Source organism: Meleagris gallopavo, chromosome 1 (assembly GCF_000146605.3).
Source record: "Meleagris gallopavo isolate NT-WF06-2002-E0010 breed Aviagen turkey brand Nicholas breeding stock chromosome 1, Turkey_5.1, whole genome shotgun sequence".
NCBI classification, from domain to species: domain Eukaryota; kingdom Metazoa; phylum Chordata; class Aves; order Galliformes; family Phasianidae; genus Meleagris; species Meleagris gallopavo.
The window spans coordinates 56,066,049-56,091,144 of NC_015011.2; the positions used below are offsets into that span (position 1 = coordinate 56,066,049).

At 40.1% G+C, this 25,096-nt stretch overlaps 1 protein-coding gene across 1 annotated transcript in view; it reads left to right on the forward strand.

Moving 5' to 3' along the window:
- LOC104912001 (transcription factor SOX-5-like) overlaps positions 1 to 25,090 on the forward strand; it is a 156,796-nt gene extending 131,706 nt beyond the window's left edge. The window contains exons 3-6 of the mRNA XM_031552967.1: positions 13,301 to 13,409; positions 14,265 to 14,438; positions 20,796 to 21,012; positions 24,327 to 25,090. Coding sequence (XP_031408827.1) covers positions 13,301 to 13,409; positions 14,265 to 14,438; positions 20,796 to 21,012; positions 24,327 to 24,630 — 804 coding nt within the window. The 3' untranslated portion in view covers positions 24,631 to 25,090. The remainder of the gene's footprint in view (positions 1 to 13,300; positions 13,410 to 14,264; positions 14,439 to 20,795; positions 21,013 to 24,326) is intronic.
- Positions 25,091 to 25,096: the final 6 nt, after the last annotated feature.

The window sequence follows — 25,096 nt, forward strand, 5'->3', positions numbered from 1 at the left end:
TAATCCTCCAAAGCAGAGACAACTCTACCTATCTCCCCCCTCTCCTCCCTTGTGCTGGCTGGGAATTGTCAAGTGACAACCGACCAAATCCTTTTGGACAGGAAGCCTTCATCCTGAGTTCTATATACTTGCAAAGCAGGCCTTGTGGTTGGATCAGGAAGCCCATTAAAAGCACTTTGATGGTATGGAAATTCATCTTCATGAAGCACCCAGGCCCCTAAGCAGCATGCTGTTTAGCTGTGGTTACAGATCAGTCATTCACATCGGAGGGCAGTAATTGTGCTGACGGCTTGTTCGGCAATGGAAGTACATAAAATAATCCCAGGCCCTCCACCATGGCATTGCGAGTTAATCTTCTTTAATACAGATCAGCTGTTGTTCTAACACATGACTTTATGCTGGCTCTAGTGACTCTGCACAGCCTTTTGATTAAGTAACAGGAGTGGAACCATCTGCATTCACTTTATTCTGTTACTTTCCTATTGTTGGGATTCTTCTTACCCTTCTGTTTTCACTTCTCACCCTCAACCCGGGTTGAAGTTTATTTTCCTAATGCGTGCCTCCTGGTGGGCTTGTGGAAGGCAAGGAGGAGTTCTTTTACATGGTAGCAGGAAGAAAAAATTGTCTGCTCAATTGAAGGATTTTTTAAAGCAACTGTAGGGTTTGGTTTATTTTATACAATAAATGCCCAAACTTTCTCAGGGCCACACCAATGTATTTTATTTTATTTTATTTTATTTTATTTATTTTATTTTATTTTATTTTATGTGGAGACAGGAAATGACAGAACCAAATTTGAGATTTCCTTGAGCTGACACAATAAGCACTAGTTAAGAAGTTGCACTGAAGTTGTTATAGGGTCTCCTGAACTTTCTCTTGCATCTGATGTAACAGAAGGAAAGAGGACAGCTGTGAAACTCAGGTCCATATCCCAGCTTCTCTGAAGTTTTTGGCTGTTTGTCCTCGGATTCGAGTTGAAGTTTTCTCTCTTGGTAAAAGCAGGATTTGTTTCCATTTGTTGTTGTTGTTATTTGTTTGCTTATGAGGAAAAGAAAAAGAGTTGGGAAGGTGGGTAGCAAGAAATAGAAATGCTGCATTGTTATCGCTGAGGGTTTCTCTTCACAAGCTCAGGGTCCCACCAGGACGGCGCCTGAGCTTCTGCAACTGTTGTGTGCTCATTGTTTCCTTGTTTACAGTGAAATTTTGGAGTGAGGGGCAGAACTGAGAGGTTCAGCTAAGGCATGTGACTGTGTGTACATGGACATACTCGTACTTAGAAGTGTATATCCGTAGTTCTGTGCAGAAGATTGCTCTCCCTTCTTCCTTCAGAGTGATCTCAGTCTTTATATGCAACAAACACTGGCCTGGGCTATTCCAAATATTCTTTGCTTTGCTGCAGTGGCTAATGTAGCTTTGGAGACTTCTGGTTCTCTGAGACTTCTGGCATTCTTGTTGTATTAATTGCTATTGCAGCCTACCACTGAAGGTAGGTCCTTTATAGCTCAGGACACGTAAGTTATACTGTTCGTAGGGATTTATCTTTCAGGGCTGGAAATCGTCTTTGGGAGTCTGTTAAAACTCCCAAGGCTTTTCTCCACACGTGTCCATGACCTGTTATCTCACTTCCGTTCCCAGGTGGGTTGATCCTCACAGACAAGCAGACCTGCTAGCTGAAAGGCAATAGTCAGACAGGAATTGTGTAGAACAGGAGAGGCGGTGTATAAAAGCTGTCATAAATAAGGAACGATTTTTAAAGAATGGCTAGGATGATTTGGGTGAGTCACTTTATGGGCATCCAACTTGGACCATCTTGAGGGATTTGATTTTCAGAGGATTACAGTAAAAACCATGAACATCATGATGAACATGGATTTTAGTAAAACCTATTTTAATTGCAAATGCAATAAAGCATATTTTTACTTTACTTTTCTTGGAAACATTTCTGTGTATAAATGGGAAGTGTGTGTATATGTTTTTCTGGTTTCTTGGAAACCTAGGAGCATAGTTCTATTTGTAATTGTCATCTCCAGTTAATTATAGCTTGATAGGTACTATACATAAACAGTGATACCTTTTATACATGTAACTGAAAGCACAGATTGTCATCTAGTGCAAACACCACAATGAGCAGCATCAGAAAGTGGACTCTGCTACGTTTGCTCGGCCCCAAAACTGACTGTTCCTTTGCAAAAGACATAGACAAACACAGAGAGCCAGCATGTGTGTGCATGCATGCAAACCTACAGCGTGCTCTTGCACAGATACACAGCACAAACTTGCACAGAGCTTGCCAGTGATTTTCTGACTGTAGCCAGAGTTTTAAACATCCATGTGTGCACTCGGGTAACTGAGAAAGGAGGAAGGGGACACATAAGCAGGTTTTTTGAGCTCTCTGTGTACACTGGTACACGCAGTGCTGGAGCTTGCTGCAGAAGGTTTGTGCAGCTGGCACTGCTGTGTAAGTACACGTAGCCATGCGAGCATGTTGAACATGCATGAGCACTCATAGCATGCTCTGAGATGATTCACATATGTAAACATCCCATGCTCAAGCGTGGCTTAACTCGTGGTACAAATTTTCTCATTTGCTGTGAGGAGTGTGCCCTTCTGAAAGGCTCTGACATGTACTTGTCTACTGGGATGTAGCTAAAGAGCTATTTGTAACAATATTTATTCCTGTTTTGTAAGCAAGAGCCTACATATTACCTATGGTTGTGGACCATCAGGTTCAAGATGCCTTCCCTCCCATTCAACCCTTCCACTTCTATCCCCAGCTCTCCCTCCTTCCCCTTAAGAGAGTGCCAAACATGAAATGACAGTGACCAATGTTGACTTAATGTGGATGTTTAATAATGAAAAAAGTGTGTCAGTTCCAGCGTTAGTTACAAATGGCAGTAAGTATATCGGGTGGCAGCCCTGTAATAATTTTACATCCATCATTCCTTTCTGATGCCTCGCTGGCTGCCTGATGGATGGGGAGAGCAGAGTTAACTCTTAAGAAACTGCTGTGATCTGCTGAGCTGAAATGAATTCTGTCCCTGCTCTCCCCTTGGGGAAGACGGGGATATTAAGAATCTCAAACCTGCAGATCCTGCTGCCTTTGAGAAATAAAACACTACAGCTCACTTTACTAAGGGCATAAGAAGAAGCTTTTTTAACACATGAGATTTAAATTTCTCTTGCAGTAAAGCATTTTCTTTCAATAACGGATTTATTTCTTATTCCCTAATGGTTAAATTTAAACCAGAAAGTTGATAAAAAGGTGGAATGGAGAAGGACAGGAAGGAGAAAAAAAGGAAAGGATTGGTAAATCCTGACCCAGAGCTTGTTGCAAACACAGGGAGCTTGTGGCTCAGACCAGAGTAAGTTGTAATGACTGTAACTGGAGAAAATGAGACCTGGTGCGAGCTGGGCTCCCCAGACAGAAGAAACGCCCTGGAAGTAAGTCCAGAGGTGCAGTACAAACATCATAAAGCAAATCACTCTGTTAAAGTTAAAACCTGCCCATTTTCATAATCTGTGCAGAATTTATTGGCAAAATACTTTGACATTTCCAGTGACTAGCAGAGGCTGTCTTACCCGCTAACATTACATACACGCAGACTTAGCCCTGCACGTTCTGCAGACTGCTAATATATATGTCCTGTACTTTGTAGCTGCTCTATTCCTTGCTGGCCTATAAAACACTAGGAAAGATGATCATTGTGATGTTTTTGTTCTTCTCTCTCAGTGTGAGAAAAGATTCTTCTGTTCGGAATAGTTATTATGCAGTATGGGGACTAGTGAATATATCCTGTGGACAATGGGCCAATACAGGCTCTAAATCACCTTACAGCACAAAGATTAACATATCATCCCAACAACTGTATGTTCACTTCTTATCCCCCTTTTCCCTACTGTCTTCCTAATTTTATCTTACTGAGTTCCTTTGCCAACAGAAATTCTTGTATGCGTTTTGCAGTCCTCTTTGTTAATGCTATCAACACAGAGCAGACAGTTTTCAAAAAGCATGACAACAAGGCAAGCAGGTATTATGTCATCACCCATCCATCACCCTGTATGTCAGCCTTTCAGTAAGTCCAATCAGCAGTCTCAACAGGATCACTCGTATCAGGGGAGTCCTCTATTCAACAGGGCTACTGTATCCATTGTAATGTCTCCTAAAACTTTTCTCAAATTTAATTAAAGACATACGTCAAACTTTCATGCTGCAAAAATCAAAACTGCTTTTGCACAGCCTTGGTAACGAAGCATTAAGCATTTTTATTTAGTTCGACTGAAAGTTTATATATTTTTTTTCTTTTCCTTGTTCCCCCCCATCACTTTTTTGCCATTTGCTTTGTGGAGCTTGTGTATATTTATATTTACAGCCTCTGCATTTAATGGCCACATGCCTTATTTTCACAGATGGCCAGTGGAAGACTTCCCCTCCCCCTTTTCTTTTAGTAAAGCCTGCTTTTGGTTTTGCTACTTTTGTCACAGTGCCACTACTCTCAGTTAGCAAGTGCCTACGCATGAGAGGGAGAGATTCTGCATGAGGATTTTTTTTAATTCCCGCAAGGATTTTAGCTCTTTATTTTAAACGCCTTTTCTTTTCCCTGATTGACCATCATCTACTTGATGTTCAGATGTGTTTTTCAAAGGAAAATTAAGTGTGCGTGTGTGTGTTTAGAACATCATTATGGTGGAATACATGGGCAGGGTTAGCTAATAAAAATTGAAAAATGCAGAGAGAAGGACAAATGCTGCCCACAGATGTGTGTGTGAGGTCAGGGAGAAGGTCATCTGGAGGCAAGAGGAAAACCCTGTATTCTTGCAGTTGTCAAAATCCGAATGGGAACTTCAGTCTTCATTCGCCCCAAAGAGCAAAGACTGGAAGTGTTCTCATGCTAGTGTAGATAGATGAGGACTGCAACTGCTTATACCCTAGTGGAAATTTTATTAAGACCAACAAAGATGGATCAACTTCCTTCTGAAAAAGAATCATACAATTCATTTGAGTTCTTTGTATCCATTTTGAGGTTTTTGAGCTTTTCAGGTTAAGTTCTAAACTTTACCCTGCAGCCACAAGAGCTAGTTACTTCCTGAAATGTTATTATGTTTGCATAATCACATGGCCCCAGTAGCTTGGGTTTTAAGCACTTACATACATGGGCACCAGCATCAGTGCAGTACCTCCCTCCAGTGTAACAGAGGTTGGACCCAGTCCTTCAGTAAACCATGCTTCCCAAGGCCCCTTGAAGGCCAGCCTGTTCAGTTCTGTCCATCCTAGCCTGCAGGTACTCAACCCATTGACAAACACGTTTGTCTTTGGGGTGCTGAACTTTGCCTTGGGCAGTATTGATGCTAATGCTAGGGAGGAGACAAACTAATAAGCTTTAACTTCTGGCTAGCAAAATGTGGCAGTTTCTTTCTTAGGAGATGAGCTAGGTACTATGTCAATGTTTTCACTAGGACTACAAGAAATGTAACTAAATGTACAGTAGTCTTCACGATTTTAATACTTTCTAGGGAAAAATGGAAGAGAATGGTATGCATGTCTGTAATGCTACTGCACTGTTGACCCGCCTGTTGTTTAATACAATTGCAGGAAAGTAGAGACTGTTCTTGCTTTCTCTTTACGTGTGTACACTCTTTCTAAGGATATGCTGCATGGATTGTGACTTTCATCTAGCTTTGTTTTTGCTCTACTACCTCTGTTCCCCAGTTAGCCCTTCCTTGCCTCCAATGCCAGCTATAACAGCTCTGTCTGACCTGCTGTGAAATCTTTCATTGGAGTTTACATGGCGCATTTCACACAGAGATCTCAAAAGTCTTCACAATGGCAGGAATATATCATGATCGCTATCCTGCTCAGTTTTGTGCAGAACAGCTGAACAATGCAGGCAAACTTAACAGAGCATGTAAGCGCAGAAAGCAGCGTAGATGAGAAACTGGGTCATACAACTCTTAACCTATTTGCAATCAGCGGATTACAGCTGGATTTGGTAGAGGTCAATGCCTATGTCTGCACTATAAAAACTTTTGTAGGAAGGAGGCGGTGTCTCATCATTCTGCTTTGCTTTTGCTTTCCTTTTTTTTCTTCCTTAAAGAAACAGACTGATCCAACCCTACCTGCATTTTCATTTAAAAGTCCTGGCTTACGCTATCTCTCAGAGCTCATGACCAAAGTGAAGGAGGACCTCAGTGTCCTAATTTCCTGTAGAACTGCTACTTTCCATAAGTTTGTTTCCAAGTCAAATACAGTATTTTGCCAAGGAAGTCATTCTTCCTAGAATAAAGAATTTAAAACATATAGCTTAGGGAGCTGACCCTTAGAGGCTGCCAATTTATTGAGAATTTTTCCCCTTTTATTTAATTGGACTCTGTCTTACTTCCAGAGCTTTGAAAGGTACTGACTAAGAAGCTCTTAGAAAGCAAAGACCCACATCCAACGGAGTATGACAAAGAAAATGGCTATTACAAATTAGTGAATTCTCCCCGTGGTTCAGTGTATGTTCCAGAGAAGAGTGGTTAAGTGCTTGGGCCTGTTCAATCTCTCAGATTTTTTTTTCCTGTAATCCCTAATAGATCACCTATCCATTGAGTCCATAGTACTTCATATATATTACAAATTAGATACAATGATTTTCAGGCAGTATTGGGCCAAACTATGAATATATGCCCTAAAGCAAATATGTTGTTCCTTAACCAAATATTGTAATTCCAATTAAGACTTAATGTAAAATTCTGAAAGAAGTACCATAAAATCAGAAGGAGCTACAAATAAGGAAAGATATTTTCTGTCTTCTAATGCTGCTTTTAGATTCTGTGGGTGGATTATTCTGTGAAAGAGAGATTTCAGATAAGCAAGACTGCAAGAGCTGAGGGGGTGGTGAATGCATTGTTTCTTCATACTCAACTTTGATGCAACAACAACAAAAAAAATCTCCCAAATGATGAATTGCCATGACATTATAAATAATCTTTCATCTTCTTTGGTGGTCCACAGAGTTTATATAATTGGAAGGCTAAAACCCTTCTTTGTTGTTTCTTCCCTTTTCATTAGTACAGTAGAAAACTATAAAATTGTGCAGCCAGAAGGGGTTTAACAATTACTGAGTCAACATTTGAAAGTCTCACTCTATTTTATCATTTCATGCATGTGCTTTTTATGAGTTTTACAGCCCTGCAAGCGTTACTTAAGTAAGGTCTATTGTAATGGTGGATCTGTAACTGCTCATATTTTATTTCACTTTCCTTAGTAACATGTGCCATCAGCAAGAATCACAATTCCACACACACAAAGAAATGAGAAGCTTGAGGTTACAAGTTTTAGATAAGATTTGGGAGTGCAGTTCCTAAACCACCAGTCTAAATGTGGAACTTTTGAAAAATCATTTAATATGTGACTTAGTTTCTCATCTGGTAAAAAGGGATAATAACACCACTTTTCTTTGTGAAATTATATGGCTAAATTCACTGATGAGAGCAGCACACTTGGGCAATGTGATCTATTACACCTTAATCTAAGCAGAAGATCCTTCCAAAAAAGTCAGAACTTCTTTGATGGCAATTACAGGTATAACATGACCTGGATTGTAACACAGCTTGAAATAGAACATACGCAATGTGCACAGTATTCATTTTGAAGATGCATGGCATTAATATGCAGGAGTAGAGCCTGAACTGCAAATAATTCATCTTGTGCAGACTTCTGGGCACACCTCACAAGTTCTTCCCTCTCTCTGTCACCTGTAATGCCTACCTTCCTCCAGTTTTCCATATTTTGGAAGACAGTGGATGAAGATTTTATAACACAGACTATTCTGATGTTTATTATTGCAAGAGGCAGAGGAATTGCACAAAAAGATTAGTTCTACAAAGTTTTCATTCGTGTCAGATGTAGGATAAGACTCTTCATCTTTTAGGGGAGCTAAGAAAAATGCCATAATGTTGAATGAATAATACCTGGCACCACCAGTGTGTCTGATATTTAAAAATATTTTTCTGTAGTAAACAGAAGTGAACTTTCATTGCTTGATCATAGTCTAGCAGTTTATCTGCTCGGTACGTTAAGATTTTGTGCAAGGTTTATGTCTGAGTGGTTGGTATTTACTGGAGCTTGCTGTGAGAAGACTTCTGTTTCAGCAACACAAAGCACATTCACTGGTGCCACCAGGCCTGCTCACAATCTAAGATAAAAACTAGCGTATTAAAACTCAGACTGTTTGAAAATACCACCTTTAGAGTTTAATATTACTCCCTCAGAGCAGGATGTTAAATATCTGGGCAAGCTGCACTTGGGACAGGGGAAATGGGACAGTAAAAAGGACAATACTGGGCAGCTGTTTTACTTGTCAGCACCAAAGAGGACAAAGATACCAGCCACTCTGTCCATCAGTGTGTTTCTAATTCTTAGGTGCAAGAACTAATGAACAAGTTTCTCCTTGCAGACCACATTTTTTTAGTCTGGCCCTTCAGTTCGCTTGGAAAAAGAAAGGCGAGAATATGAAAAGATGTGCCTGAGTACTACTCCTCTGCTGTTCTACAAAGGCTCTATCTCTGCAGGCATCAAACTTAGAGGGAAAATATTCGTATCAGGGGAAATGGGAGTAGGGCTATGGGAGCAGAAGACTGAAGAGTGGACTGCTTCAGTAAAACTGCTAACCTTGAATTACACAATCGGAAAAATAGGTCTTGCCAAAATGCAATTCTAACTGAGTTCAGAGAGCTGTCAGTGATTGCCAAATACCCCAGCCAAAAGGATGTCTCCAAGAGGGGAGGAAAGGTCCACTGCCATATGCCCAGCATTCAAAGCAGTGTGGAGGAACCGTGAGTCCTTCAGGAGTGGAAGTGTGTCCAGGGTCTCAGGTGTACCCTTTGGGTTGTAACCCAGATCCAATGCAAAACAGAGGTGGTGAGGTCAGAGGGCATCGGACAGATGTGTCAGAATGTCTTCATTTCTCAGGCCTTCCAGTGTTTTACTTCATGTTTGTATAGTAGTGGGAGGAGTTCTGGCAAAGATTATCAAGCTGTTCTACATATGTTTTGACTCTTCTTGTTTTATGTTTCTTCCATGAAAGAGGCTGCAACCAAGTTCTTGTCATTTTTAGATCAATGTATTGTTAAACTACAACAGTTATCCCTGACAGAGAGCCAAGTAACTTTTGCAGCTGACCACAAAACTGACTCTGACTTGCAGTGCTTAGTCATTTTTAATATATATAATTTTTTTTCTACATGGCACATTCCATGTATGTATATGTTTTGTTTTTTGTTTTTTATTGTTATTATTCTTTTAAACTTAACTACATAACTAGAACATTGCTAGGAGCAGAACTACAGATCTGTCTTCTCTAGCAGATTACTTTCTTTGGTTAACGAAGTTTTAGAAACTTCTCCTTGCATTGTGGCTATTGTTGAAAACTGTCTGGTTATGCTTTCAACCATTGGGATATTGTGGGATTGCTCTCTGCAGTATTATCTCCTCTGTTTTGCCAGTTAGCATTTTAGGTGATCCAGACAACAAGACTCTTGCTGCCTGTACAGACTCCCTCCTACGGTCCCAGCAGAAATTAGGTTAGTTTGTCTCAACATCTGCCTGAGTTCTTCACTGAAGTTAAAGAGGAAAAAAGATGTTCATAAGATACCTAGTCAATCTTCTGGGGCCAGATACAAAATTCGGAAATTTAGAAGAGGAAGTAACACTTTATCTTGAACGAGGCATCCCAATATTTCTTCACCTGCAAAAGCAGAAGCATTTCTTACTGTTTGTTTTCCTTGCTTAATGCAGAGTAATTTTAGCAGGTCTCACAAGGAAGTATTATAGCACTCCCCTGGGTTTGGACCAGCCTTGCCTTTTCTTCCCAGCATGATTGTATCTAAGGCTGCATTTGATGCCACTCATGCAATAATCATGGGGTGAATTGCAATCAATACCTTTGAAGTGTGGGGCAAACCTGAAGAGTAGGGATTATCATTGGTTATTTCCCTGCAGCTTTTAAAACCTGCAAGCATGTAGACTTTCATCAGCTGAACTCTCTTTTCCCCATCACATCCTATGCATGGCAGAGCAAACATTTGTGGGGTTTGATACAACGATAAAACAAGTTTAAGGCAGAGTCCAGTACAGTGCTTTGTCAAAACTGTTTTATTAACATGTGCTGCCAAAACCAACATGCATGTATTCCACCTGTTATCTCTGGATGACCGCAGCTTCGTTACTGTTTATACAGCTAATTCCAGCACAGTGGAGTGGTGGCAGTTCTAAGGACATGTAATTATATCAGTTTAAGGTAGCGATGATAAATATGTGTGCTTTCTATATGAATTTGAAAATCCGCATGTATCTCTGTCTGAAGTTATTCAGTATGTTCTCTAAGAGGAGACCGTGCTAGAGTTGCCAACAGGTTGCCATTTTATTTGTGATCTTTGGATCTTTTGTTACTTTGGAGCTTCCATGAATACTTTCTCCGTGAACTGAAAGGCTCTGTAGAAAACTGGTGAGATGCTTCTATCAAACTGAAAGTAGTAACCTATCAACTGAGCACTTGGAATCAAAATAACATCGGAATGTCACCTGGCCCCTTTCAGATATTTTGTAATTTTAGAAGTGCTTTTATATGTTGGGATTAGGCAAAATCAAGTGCAGTGTATTTTGTAGGAAGAGCATAGGCCTGAAAATGAGCACACTGCTCACATTAGCTGGGCTTTTGCTTCCTGACAGAGTATCACTGCTGTCTTTCTGTTCTCCTAATGTTGTTGCAGAGGTTTAGAAAAGAGCAGGCCTTATATTTATCTTTGCTTGATTTTTTTTTTTTTTTAACTTCAAACTTTTTAAACATTAACGCAGAAGAGTGCAGCTAGCTGTTTCGGCATCCTCCATTTCAAGAGCAACATCATGCAGAAGCTCTTTTTATCTGCAAGCTTATAGTTAGGGATTGAATACGTTATTCATATTATATATTTAAGGAGCAAGGAGTAAATTGGAATCGTGCTGAGAAGGTGAGCTCCCTGCTCCTCTTTTCCAGATGCCTGGAGAGCACCTCCAAGTGCGGCAGCCCAGTAGTGCAGCAGCAATGTCTGGCACCCCTGCCCTTCTCCTCTTCCATCATGCCCTCCCTCACACACTTCATCGGATGTGGCTGTACCTCAAACTTTGCACAAGGTGGATAGCGGTGGAGCATCTGTAGGCTTGTTAAGTCAAACTCTGATAAACGAGCAGTACCCAGTGTGTACCTTGCAGACAGCATGCTGGAGTATTTGCTGACCTTAAGACTCAATCAGATCATGTAGGGAGAGTGTGGTTCTGAATGTGAGTGCCTCCAACTTCAACAGCTGCGCTTACTGCATAAAGAAAGAGCTGCTAAGTCTGTGCCCTTTGCGCTCTCAGCTCTGTTTCTTAAGAGGTTTATACATGATTCAAGAAAAATCTGCAACAGAATGGCTCCCTTCCCACTGGTGTACCAAGCAAGAGGAAATGTTCTTTTACGTCTGAGACTGGTGGCAGCATTTTTAAATGATAACTAAAATACACATTTGTGAACTCCATCATTATGAGTTTGATAATAAATTAGGGGTTTTTTTGAGGAAAAACTGTTCATGTGCATCATAGAACCGTTTGGATGAGATAGTCAACTTATTCCTGATATATTATCTGCATGCAGGCTGCTTTGGAAATGAGAGCTAAGTTAAAACCAGTAAACCAAAGAGTTTGGTAAAGCTAAGTACTGGAAAAATTCAAGTGCTTATTCAAGCTTCTCCAAGCTCTCAGGATCTGCTGTGCCTAGGAAGTGTTGCAGAACCCCTCCCTTGCTTGTGGTAGACTAGGAGGAAAACCTCACATGGGGTTTTCCTGCAAAACCCAAGATGATAATCCATCTTGCATTGTTTTCAGTGGTGATACATCTGGTTATAGACAGAGCTCAGAAGTGATTCATAATGAAAGTGAATGTTAGAGAAGAGAAATTTAACCTAATGTTCCCTAAAGAGTGAGTGTACCCAGTTGAGCAGATTAGCTTCATTTCTAAATCTCTCAAGAAAATCTTGAAATGGGAAAATGACTTACATGAATTTGAACTGTTCTTTGAATTGCAGATGCAGGGACATCACATTGAGGGAAACATTTCTGTATTCATATTGTTCTCTTTTCTGTTTTCTTCTATAATACAATCCAGTGACATTATTAGGCTACACAGAATAGTTGTAAAGTCTCTGATTGCCATGCGAAATCTGAAAGTTTTTTAGTTTGTTGATCTTTTACAGTCTTCGAGTGTGGAACAGATCAACAAAACAGCAATCTTTCTTTCAGGAAGATGCTCAAAAGATTTTTTTTCAACTGGAGCCACTTTATTATAATTCAGCATCATGTCATTTTCTTAGCTTTGCAAAAGGCACAGTGCCTAACATTTTGAAATGTTAGTATTGCTTTCCTGAAAGATTTATTTTTAAACATATGATTGTCAGGAAGATAGAATGTTTATGAGTAATATGCACAGGGAAAACAAAAACAATTGGAAAATGGAACACCTTTGTATTTTCAAAGTCCAACAATTCAGAAGGAAGAGAGATATTTTGAAGAGAACATTGGAATTAATTGCCCTGGCTTCTTGTTCTGGCAATGTCTGTAGACACCGCTGCAACCTGACAGATTAATTGGCAGCACACACTAGCCTGTTGCAATCCTGGGTTCACAGATAGTTCTGAGTATGTGAATGACGGACGGGCTGTTAGGAAGGTTGGGTAAACAGACCAGACAGGAACACAAACCACAGCCCAAGTATCGTATCAGTCCAGGCTGACCCTTTCCTAAGGCCTGAATAAGTTCAATCTAAAGTTTTCCCTTTTTTCCCCTGTGTCTGCTTCTCAAAACTCTGCCTTTTAAGACAGAAAAGGGGCAAAGTTGCCCATGTCTCTGCACTTTGAGTTCAGGCGGGAAGTAGAGTAAAACAATTATTATATTGCGCAAGAGCGTGTATCATCTAGACTTCCAGTCCAGCTTTGCAGTCCCAGGGACATAGGGAATTGAAGTATTCTTCAGATGTGCATCCAGTTTTATTATGCTCAACTAAAGTAATCTTTTCAACACTACGGACTTAGCTCATCACTAGATAATAAGCATGTTTTAAAAAAGACTTGAGAGTCTGCAACTGCTTCCAAAAAAAATAGTATTATGTATTCTTGAATAACTGACTCAGTAAACTGTTGTGAATTAATTGTTATACAGCTTCCCTATCAGCCCTTTAAATTACCCGCAAACTTTGTATTTACAGTATTTAATGTTTTTCCTGATGCAAATCCTGACATCTTCCCCATCTAGGACAAAACGACACTGGAGACCCTGACTCAGCAACTGGCAGTAAAACAGAGTGAAGACGGGAAGTTTAGCCACGCAATGATGGATTTCAACATGAGTGGAGATTCTGATGGTCAGTACAAATGACTTCTCCTTGTTTCTAGTGTTATGTGTATGTATCTTTGTCATCTGGAGGACAGTCCGAGAGTTTGAAAGGTCTGTGAGAGGTTAGTGATATGTGGCTATGGCAGGAAAAAATGATTCACCTTCTGGTGTTTTAAATCTGTGGAGGTGATTTTCAGCCTTCTCTTTTCTGTGCTCTACATCTCAGGGAGGAAACAAAAATGCATTTCTGATGGTGAAAATGAATTAAATAAGCAAGTAGGTGTGGGATGAGATCACAAAGGAAGTCTGTGAATTACAGACTTGGTCATCTTCAGATGGTGCACACTCTGCCTCTGTAGGAGCTTGTCTGGGTTTGATGAAGCAAGCTTAATGTTCTTTTCTTTCTCTGCTGTTGCTTGTGTTGTTATGGAGAGGTAGGCATTAAAACAGATGTTCGAATGTCCACTTGGTAGCCAGAGGCTTGATTAAGAGGAAACACCTGATGTTGCTTTATATCACAGCATTGACATCACATTCTGTAAACAAGAAATGAAGAAAGTAAAAAGAAAATGTACACTGATAAGTGTTGATTTTAAGTCGTTAAGTGGTAAAAGATGTTTTCGAAAAGCAGTCTAATACTTTATGTTGAAAAAAATGGAACACTTCATCAAGTCTGTGTTATGTGATGCTGAGTCAATAGAAAAGCTAAAAATTAGACATTATACAATATATGGTATTTCCTACTGTTTCAAGTAAAAGAAACAGCACTAATGCATTGAGAACATTGACTCATTTAATGTGCAGCACTTCACTTAGGCTACTTATGGCAGAAGCAGCTGTATAATGAAACACAAGTTGGGAGTGGTTTTCTTTCTCTTTTTAGGAAGTGCAGGAGTTTCAGAATCAAGAATTTATCGGGAATCCAGAGGGCGTGGCAGTAATGAGCCCCATATCAAGCGCCCAATGAATGCATTCATGGTGTGGGCTAAAGATGAACGGAGGAAGATCCTTCAAGCCTTCCCTGACATGCACAACTCCAATATCAGCAAGATACTAGGTAAGTTTGACATCATTTATTTTTCTTGTCACAAAACTCAGCACTTTTGATGGAATAAAGCGGGTCACCTGACACAACTGAATAGCTATCTTTAGGTTGTCTGTTTAGCTTCTTGGCTACTGCATCAAGGACAGCAGCTATATAAGCTGCCACCATGCTGCCCAGTGTGGTATATTGACCGTAACCTGAAGTACTCTTGTATCTTTGTAATTACTCAGGTTGTGGTGTGGATTTTGGTGCAAAAATGTGAACTAAAGGATTCATTTTATTAAGCTGTTGAACAAGCTCAGAATGACTGCTATCATGTATTCGCCCATGTATTTCATCTAACTAAAGCACACCATTTGATTTGTGCCCTACCACTGTCTGTTCAAAGCAGTGGACATAGGGAAAAGATCCTAAAATACATCCTTTTATTTTATATCCTAACAGTTTTAAATTATTCTTATTTTGTTCCTGTTACATTAAATTTTCCCTTAGCGCACGATCTCTATCACAAGCTGCTTTTATTCTAAATATTCTGAGAAGAATCCTGACATCTAAAAAGAAATAAGAGAATTAATTTCCATATCCTCTAGTCTTCATATCCCAAGCAATATTTGTCATGAGCATCACCTACCAAATTTCATGCCATAGTCTTCAAATTTTTCAGTTCTTACTTAAATTCCCAGGACTACATTCTATCTGAAGTTACTCTTGTTTGAGACACTGAATGGTACAGAAGGTGAATAAATGAAGATTTTTGAGGCCAGTGAATTACTCTTCTGCAGAAAAAAAATAATAAATACCTGTGACCAACCCAGAGATGGTGTGTTTTTACTGATATAAACTGTGTTACAGAATCTAAGCATACATTCTGCCAGTGGGTAAAAGCTTAACCAGCGGCCTTGATTAGCTGGGCTACATGTCTGGCTGGTTTTGCAGACAAGAGACATGTAACGTGATGGTAATGGCACCATTAACCAGGTGCAGGGCTGGTAAATATGCTGAGCTTAGTCTGGTCAAAGATTTGATGTTCAGCTTGATTAGGGTGGTGTTACAAGAAGTTAGCAGAATGCAAGTGGAAATTAGATAAAATTGCTTGGAGAGGCAGAATGCATTGGCTGTAGATGGCAGACACGATGAAATTAACCCATGATTAAAAGGGTAGTACATGATGATTAGATTAGTTTTAGGAGCAGGATTTGAAGGGTAAATTGTTTATGTTGATGTTAAAATAGCCATATACTGGTTAAAAGGGATTATACTGGTTACAGGTGTATGATGTGATTAGGCTGAGAACAGGGCAGTAATGGTTTTGGTCTGTTTCTAAATTGAGAGAGGGCCTGGTTAAACCTGTTTTTAAATAATCAGCTTCAGAAATCTACAAGATCATTCTGAATGGCCCTTTTCATATAGAAAGTACAAAGAGAGCTTGATGTTTTCCCTCTTAACTGATTGTTTTGGATAACAACCTCCGACAGCACGCTGCTAATTCATTCTGCTTAAAACAGGCGTTTGAGCTGGGCTGACATTTTACGCAGTCTCTGGGGATCCTGGTTGACATTTTAAAGGGCTTCTAAGCATTTTATAATACCCTAAAATCTGGTTTTAATAAGCCATTCTGCTGAAATTGTTAACATAAGGAATCACCTTTTACTATTTGGCGCTAGATCAGGGAGATATGGGGACATCTTTTTCTGATTAGATATACAGTAGTTGGAGTAAAATGTGCAAATTCATTACAGATCCTGTTGAGGTGACAGACAGTATAGCTGACTCCAAACTCTTTACTGTTTCGCTGTCAGATATGGGGAAAAGCAAGGTTTAAAGTAGGAAGAAATGATGTTTCTATTTCCTTCCAGCATCACTGTTTGATTTTTTTTTTTTTTTATTCCTCCTCTGCAATAAAGAGGGATGCCCAATGCCTTCTTCCCTGGCAGGAATGTTGCAAAGGTCTTCCCTCAATTGCAAAAGGCCAGTCTTTTGAAGTCAGCAGGGAGCTTTCTGTTAACTAGCATAGGGTGAGCAGACAGAAACTTACAGTTCAGACAAGTGCTAGGGGCTCTTTATTAGAACTCTGCCGTTTTTCCTTACCATTTTTTAAGCAGTGCTGCTGCCGTTGAGGTCAGAGAGCTTGCTGTCACCGCGAATGGCTTAGATGGGTTGTCACCCATCGAGGGTCATTTTTATAGTAAAATGAGAGGAGAAGCCCTTCCCAGCACTCGCATTTTCTGGGGATTATGTTTGACACTGTGGTATTATGTTTTGAGCATAAAAATTAGATACATGGATTTGTCACTAAATTCATCTGTGCATACGTTTGTCATCCATCTGTTCATTGCAACTTAAACTTGTGGATAATGATTTTTTTTTTAGTAAATTGTTTAAAAGAAGTGCTAAAACGGGTCTGCTGGACCCTATCAATTTAATAATGCATTGTTTAGATATTTTTGTAAATATTTTAATTAATTTCACTGAAAAATTTACATAAGGAGATTAGAAGGAAATTAATACCTTCAGAAATCTTTTCATGGATGTTCACGTGTGTGAATGCAGACATATATGCATACCTATAATGCATACATACGCATTGTATATGTGCTTGTGTGTATACCTGTATTTTCTAAATGTAAAATCAGCCTGCTGCAGATACCCAGATTGAAAGATGTCAGTCCCATAGACTAAAAGTTAGGCAGTGTTACAAGCAGCTGGAAATTCTCGCTGGAGAAACTTGGCTTGAAATTGGCAGTCGGCAGAGCTACGAGCCCCACTGAAGCACAGGCACGTGTGCAGAGACCGGTGTCTGTCTGTCTGTACTGCCGATCCCTGCTCAGCTGGCTGGCTGTCCTCACTGTCACCAGAAATGCCTCACGTGGGCACGGCTCTGAACTGCCCTAACTTGTGCTGGTGCTGCAAAGTCTAGTGATTTTGTCGTTTATTTTCTAAACACTTCAGGCACCAGATCGGGGAGTGCTGTGTGAGAATCCTACCCGTCGTTATGTATGTGTGTGTGTAGGGAGGGGACAGGCTCTTGTTTTCATACTCACAGAGAAAAGCCTTGCATACTTGACCCACTCGGAGCTTTCCAACACAGATGGTGAGCGGAAAGCTCACCAACGAGTGTAAATCTTCCCTTAAAAAGAAACATTTTTTCAAGATTCTTCAATTACACCTTATCTGGGCTTGGGCTGGCACTTGGCATAGGTTCCTGCGCCTGCATGTGTGTGTTTATTGACATATAAAAAACTGCAGATAAATGTATTACAGATATATTTTGTCCAAACACAAGGTACTATCAGCCAGTTTAATGTACTGATTGAAGATCCTTATTCATACCTTAATCTACAAATGCAAGGCTCAGAGTAATAGATTCTACAGAATTTCAAAAGTTTCATTAAGACCAGTTAGAGAGCTGCTTGGATGTTACATATTAGTAAGGAAACAAGTGAAAATGCTCAAATGTAAAAACCTAGAGTTTATCATTAGAAAATATGCCTATTATCACATTTATTTTGACATCGCTGTTTAATTATTTATGATACTTCAAAACACCCTAGTAAATGATATTAAATGTATTTTGTAAAAACAATAAAATCAGAGTAAGAGGAGATATTCCTGCAGAAGGCAGCTATTAAAAATTTGCTAGGAAGAGAGGTGAAACTGCCAGGATTTTTGTTGTATTGAGTTTGCAGCTTAGGAAGGAAAAACATAATGAGTGACATTTATGTATAAATATTGTATGTGTAACTGCATGTACAAATATTATGCATCAAAATTTCAATTTTTATGGCCCCGATCCTGCAAAGACTTATGTGTTTGCCTAACTGCATCCACTATTTACAGAACTTTTCACGTGAGGGGTAGGAATCTGTCTGCTCAGGTCTGAGTGTAGGATTGCAGCACAGTGAAACAAGAATTATGCTGGCACAGAAAAAAAAAAAATCACGACAATTTTGCAACTACTGATTTTAATTTCTATCTTTCTCTATGTCAGTCTCAAAATATACCTGACTATTAATCAGCCCCTGAGCTGCAGGTCCCCTCACAGTATGTAAAGCAAATGTCAAGATTTGTTTAAGATCTGTGAGGTTTTTAGCTTTGTTATTCATAAATAAAAACTGTTTCATCGACAGGAACTGGGGCTGGAGTTGCTTTTTTTTAAGGCACCAGGGCTGCAGCATGTTCGTGGTTAGAGGGCTTTACTAAAATTCATTATTTTCTTCATATGCTAAGTTTGCAGATGTCCAAGAGGCAGAATTTCAAAGTGGACGTCTTCCTATAAGAGCTATATAAGCTTTGCCCTTAATTTTTGACATCATTCAATCCTATCTATACTTCCATCTTGTGCGCTAAACCAGCATAAATGGGTTTTCAGTGTTTTGGCAGTCTCCACGTGTTTATCACTGTGTCATTCAGCCCAAAATCTAAAAGGAACTACAAGTGGAAACTTGGTGTCACTTTTTCTAGTCACTTCCTCTGCCAGAAAAAACATGGGATAATTTCTCTGCAGGAGACAAAGCTGCTGACCGCGATTCTGTAGGCAGAGTTTGGCTGCCCCATATAACGCAGTGCTGTGTCAGGGATGTTCATACTGAGCTTCTGGATTTGTATGGCATACAAGTGCCATGTAGCAGTTTCAGATCAAATCCTAGAAACCATCTACTCACATATTAAGATGGAACCACAGAAGCAGAGAATGGTTTGGTTTGGAATGGATCTTAAAGATCATACGCTGTTAACGGTTAGCTGAAACAATGAACTGTCTCTCATTCCAGAACTAGTTGGGGAATCTCTGTGTCTTATATGTAAAAAACCTGACATTTTTTACACCACTGAAATGTTTGCTAAGAAAGGACTATCCACTGCTCCTCCTCCAAAGACATGATTTCCCACCACTTGTCACCAGGTGTGATGCCAGCCTGGGTCACTGCCAGCCTGCCAGCCCTTTACTCCAGAAGCTCAAACTGCAGCTTGAAATAAAGATTCAAAGAATGATGGTGAAAATAGTGTGTCAGTGGTCTGAAGGGGTCTTTCTGGAGGAAACCAAACTTTCTTCTTCCTTGGGAAGGGATAGCTATGCTCTCTATATTGAGAGTCTTGGGGGCACAGTGAGCTAAGACAGACCTGACTAAGAGCATGAGCTAAGTGCAGGATGAATAACCATGAGAAATGAAGAACAAGAGGAAGTCAATATGACATATGACATTGTGGACCCATTAAATTGAGAAACTATTCAAACTTTTTTTTTTTTCCCCAACAGAAAGGTGGTCTATTTTCCAGTAAAATTTTCCTTCTGTGCCACATGTTTCACAGCTTGGACCATTCCTGTTCTTTGAAATGTATCTTACCCTGAAGCACTTCTATAGTCCATGGAAAAATAAAATAGTATAGCTAATTCAAGAAATTTTATTTTCTGTTCCCATACTGTGTCTTTTAAGCAATAATAGTTTGTAATTTTCAGGAGGTATTCGAAAAAAATTATGCAGTCTTCATTATTTCCGTAGCTCAAATATCCACATTAGCATAGGCAGAATGTCAGAAACTGGGCTGCCAGCAATCAAGCCATAGTGCAGCTCTGTGGAGAGGTGTTCGAGTGTCCCAGTGCTCTTCCCTTCATGACACATACTAAATTCTTTGTTAAGTTAGAGCTGGCAGTGCTCACCGGGACTTGGTCTTGGAGTTAACACCCTGCTGAGACATATGGGATAGCTTATAGCTGTTAAAGGCATTGCTTCAGGGTCTTTGCAGGTTCTTGTGCCCAGCAGCATACTATTTATGATCAATTCAGATTCTGCTTTTCACAAACGTAGCAGCTAGAAAGATGTTATTTGTTATGAAAGACTGAGCTGTTAGACATGCAAGTATCCAGAGTAGATCCAGCCATTGTGCAGCATGGCAATCAAATCACAGCATCTGGGAATGCTGCCTCACTTGTAACAGGAGGGGAAAGCTGTGGCCAAAGGAAGCTCCAGCAGAGCAGACTTGACATACCTTGGGGGTTTCTCACAGTTCACTAACATACACTGCTCACTTTTCTAGTAAGTGTCATGGATTGCTCATTATCAGGATGATGCTTTTATTGATTACCTGAAAAAACAACCCATAATAATGGAGAAAAGTTTCCATAAAATAGTGAAAGCTTCCAGTATCATCTCTCTCTGCCTCATAGCCATACTCAAGAGGTTTACAAGTGAAATGCAAACAAGACCTGACCCTTGTCTGGAAGCTCTGACAGATTCCCAGCCCAAAGCGATATGACCGTTGGTATCTTGTTCCAAGTGACCTACTTGCTTCTCTGCCTTTCAGTGCTTGTGAGTGAGCAGAACCTCATTTCTTGTTCTTTTTTTTTTTTTTTTTTTTTTGTTTTTGTGACAGGATCTCGCTGGAAAGCTATGACAAACCTAGAGAAGCAGCCATACTACGAGGAACAGGCACGACTCAGCAAACAGCACCTGGAGAAATACCCAGACTACAAATACAAGCCAAGGCCGAAGCGTACCTGCCTTGTAGATGGCAAAAAACTACGCATTGGCGAGTACAAGGCTATCATGCGCAACAGACGTCAGGAGATGAGGCAGTATTTTAATGTTGGGTATGGGACCTTTAAAAACTACCATTCGTTTCGTTAAAAAAAAATAAATTCAGGGAGAATTCTTAATGCACTGTGGTAAATGATATATTTTATTGGCAAGAACACTATATATTGCTAACAGAATGTGAAGCTTATACTTTCAAACAGTGTGCTCCAGGAGGAAGTTAGGTAGCTAGGGATTTTTTGTTGGCTCTGCTATATGTTCATCTCACAGCTCCAGCCAACTGTCTCATTTCCACCCCGATCATGCAAAAAGAAAAAAAAAAAGCTTAAGAGTTTCCAATGAAATGTAAGTTTTCTAATAAAATCTTGTAAATATTACTTTATTATGGGGCCTCAGAGGTTGCATCTGAATAAATCTGTGGTAGTGCCTATTGATCCAAAAGCCAAAAATACTAGTTTGCATTCAGTATGATCTGTGGCAAGTGGTCTGTAAAAGGACTGCTGAACATACTGAACTTCAGCTGGAATACGGACTTGGCTCACTTAATTCCTATCAGGCATGAAGTTGCATCCATTGTCCATCACGATGGCATGTATCATAGTAGGAAGTAGATGTCTTCCAATTCAATAAGCTAAATGCTTTATGCTGAGTATAAATTTCAAGAAGATTGGTTCTGATAAACACTTAATAGATCAGTTTGATCGGCTTGATATGATCAGGCTGAAATCTGTCTGGAAAACTCACATGTCTTTTCCATCTGCAAATGCTCTTGGTTTTGGTTAAAGCAGATTAAAAGAATCAGAAATGTTCTGTAATATTTCTGTAATCACTCTAGAAATTGGTAAAAAAATAATAATTTAATTTAAATTAAAAAAAAAAAGGAAAAGCAGCAAAAACAAAACAAGCCTCACAAATAATGGAATTTATGTTCTGTTTCATCTCAGGCTGAATTTGGAATCATATTAACTGAACTGAGTTGCACATCTCCCTAGTTAATGACTAGAAGTAGCAATAAAGGAGAGAATATCTGTCCAGCAACTGTTAAGTGTCATCAGACTGTGTTTTAAACAGCTACAGTGTGCATTGTTACAATAAGCCGCTCAGCAGAGAAATTTGAGCTGCTTAACCCTGTGGTGCTGGCAGGTCCAGTGATCCCAATGGTAAGCACTGAAACAAACACAGGGAAGTCAGCCAACATTTGGCATCAAGAGATTAAAAAAAGAGGAGGGGTGCTTTCTGGAAAAAGAATAGGTGCAGCAGAGCCCCCAAAACACTGCTTATCTGGTTAACATGCATGCTTCATCATGGGAAAAAAATTAACCTTGTAACGCTCTGCATATTATTTAGCTTTCCAAACAAGGCTGACATTGAAATCAAGACATTTCTGGAGATAATTTGTATTGAGGCAATTAGAGCACAGAATCTGGGGTGAAATCTTTGTAGGAGCTACTGACAAAGTGGCCAGTGACCGCAGTGGGGTCAGTGTTTTATGCTGGGAGTCCCAGCACTGCGGCTGCATTCCTAGTTTTGGTTCCTAATCTGCCGCATCGCCCTGTGCAGGTCATTTGGGGCTGATCTTCTGAACACAAGTCCAACTCCTAATTGCACCCAAAAGTAAGTGATGGGGGTTGTTTTAAGATCTCTCGCTGTGCAAGCTGCTGGGACATCCTGAAAACCTGCCTGAAAACAGCACAATGGGAAAGACTGAGCATTTTTTGCAACTCTTGTGCTTAATGCTTTCATGTCTTAATGACCTCATCTTTAATGGTGGTGTGGTAAACTCACCTCATCCTCCAGAGTGGACATCCTATAGAAGTGGAAAAATGCTATTCTTAAATTATTTAATATTTGGAAAGCACTCTGAAAAGCATCATTTAAGTGCAAAGTATTCCTATTGTTAAATATTAAAAGCAATTTAAGTGTGCTGAATCTTGTTACAGAAATGCTGACTCCAGAAAACAAAGCCTTCCTATTGAATTAAGAATAAAATGCAAATTAGATCCGCTACCTTCTTTTAAGAACTGTGTCTTCAGCTGAGACAACTTAAACTTGTTTCAGCAACAGGGAAATAATGATTGTACTGACAGCGGCCTCGCTTGAATGGCAGGCAGGAAGTAACTGAAAACACAGCTAGCAATTCCAAACAAATGTAAAGCTCTTTGGCTGAGGAGAGTCTTTCAGGATCACTGTACTGTGCAGGGCTTACTGTACAGCCAGGGCACAGCCAGGCAGGGGAACAGGGAAAGGTTTCATTCTTAATTACGAATGTTCATCTCAAGAGACTCTGCCCTGTCTCCTGTGGCAAGGCTTTTCAGTACAGACGGACACACCGCTGATGACATTACAATGTGCAGCATGTACTGAAGAGTATTACTGCAATGGAATTACTTCATGCAGCAAGGAAACAAAAGGAGCATGAATTTTAAACCTCTAGGCTTGTTGGGACCCTGAAGCTTCTCAGGGAAACAAACACTGGTATAACACAGCTAGTGTTCTTGCTGCAAAGGGAATTTCTATGGCCTGGAATAATTCGTCTTTCATTGCTGCAGACAGGTTTCCAAGGCTTAGATGCTATATAAAGGCATCTTATAGAGGATTTGCTCAAATGCTCATGTTGCTCGCTTGCTTTTTATTTATTTTTAAATAATGCATGCTTCCATTTTAAGTCTGGCTTTTCCCAGTTTTATCCACCCTGCTTCAAAGTTTCTGTTTTTCACCAGTGTCACTCACTTTGGAAACTGTCACCTTCCAATGGGAGGCCATTAGCGATCATCCTGTAAATCCATGTTGGCCCTAGAATGCTCACTGCCCTTCTCCTTAATAAGGGCCAGGTCCATGTGTTAGCATGGAGTACTCTCACTGAGAAGCCTTTGCTTTCTCCTCTTCCAATGTTAGTTCCCTTTGCTTTGCAGGCTACCCAGCTTTAGCTTCGTTTCTCCTGTTAGCAAATTTGTATTTCCAGTCCTGTCAGCCACTTGGGATTGTTTAAGAAGATTTTCAAAATATATGTTTTTTGAGGTAGTCCACGATTAAAAGGATGCTTGCTTCTTTCTGGCAGCTCAATAAAGAAATTTGCATCACAGACAGGCACGCTGAAGCTGTGTGGTTCAGTTGCAACTGTAGAAGTTCACAAAGGTTGAATTTCCTTAGCAGTGAAGTTGATTTGGGCTCAGTGTTCATAGAGCATGTTCAGGAGCATCAGTTGGTGAATCTGGAGTATTGATTCCTGAGTTGTCATGTATGGGCCATTCAGAAGCTCCCTCTGAACGCTCAAGAGCACGTGCTAATGGGTTTGCCAAGCGCTGTCATACTTGCTCTCTCTCTGCTTCTTCCAGTATTTAAACTTCCTCTTCCTTCTTCTCCATTGCAGGCAACAAGCACAGATTCCCATTGCCACCGCAGGTGTCGTTTACCCAGGAGCCATCGCCATGGCAGGAATGCCTTCCCCACACCTGCCCTCAGAGCACTCAAGTGTGTCCAGCAGCCCCGAGCCCGGGATGCCCGTCATCCAGAGCACTTACGGCATCAAAGGTGAGGAGCCCCATATCAAGGAAGAGATGCAGACCGATGACGTCAATGGAGAAATCTACGATGAGTATGATGAGGAAGAGGATGACCCCGATGTGGACTATGGCAGTGACAGTGAAAATCACATTGCGGGGCAAGCCAACTGATCAGGGTCCAAATATCACATGACCTGCAGGACTTCAAGGAGAAAAGAAAAAATAAATAAAGCCCCATCTGGTTTATCCTTACCAGTGGCCAAGCACATTAACTTTCTCATACACTGACTGTTACTTTAACTGTTAGTCTTAACTAGTTGGGACATCAGCTGACTAATAGACATCAGCCTGCATCAGAAGAAAAAAGGCTCAGAAGAAAGGAAACAAAGACAACGACAACAACAACAGAATAATATAAGCTATGGGTAAAATAATGCCAGTAATTCAGCTGCTATACCCAAGCACTGAAGTCTTACCCGTCGACCTTTTATTATTATTATTTTTTTTTCAAATAAACTTTATGGCTGTTTGTTCTACAATGTTCTAGAAATTCTCACTCAGGTACACAGTGCCAACAAGTGGCTTGTGAATGTGTTTTGTTGTTTTGTGCTACAGTTTAAAGAGAAATAATTCTTTT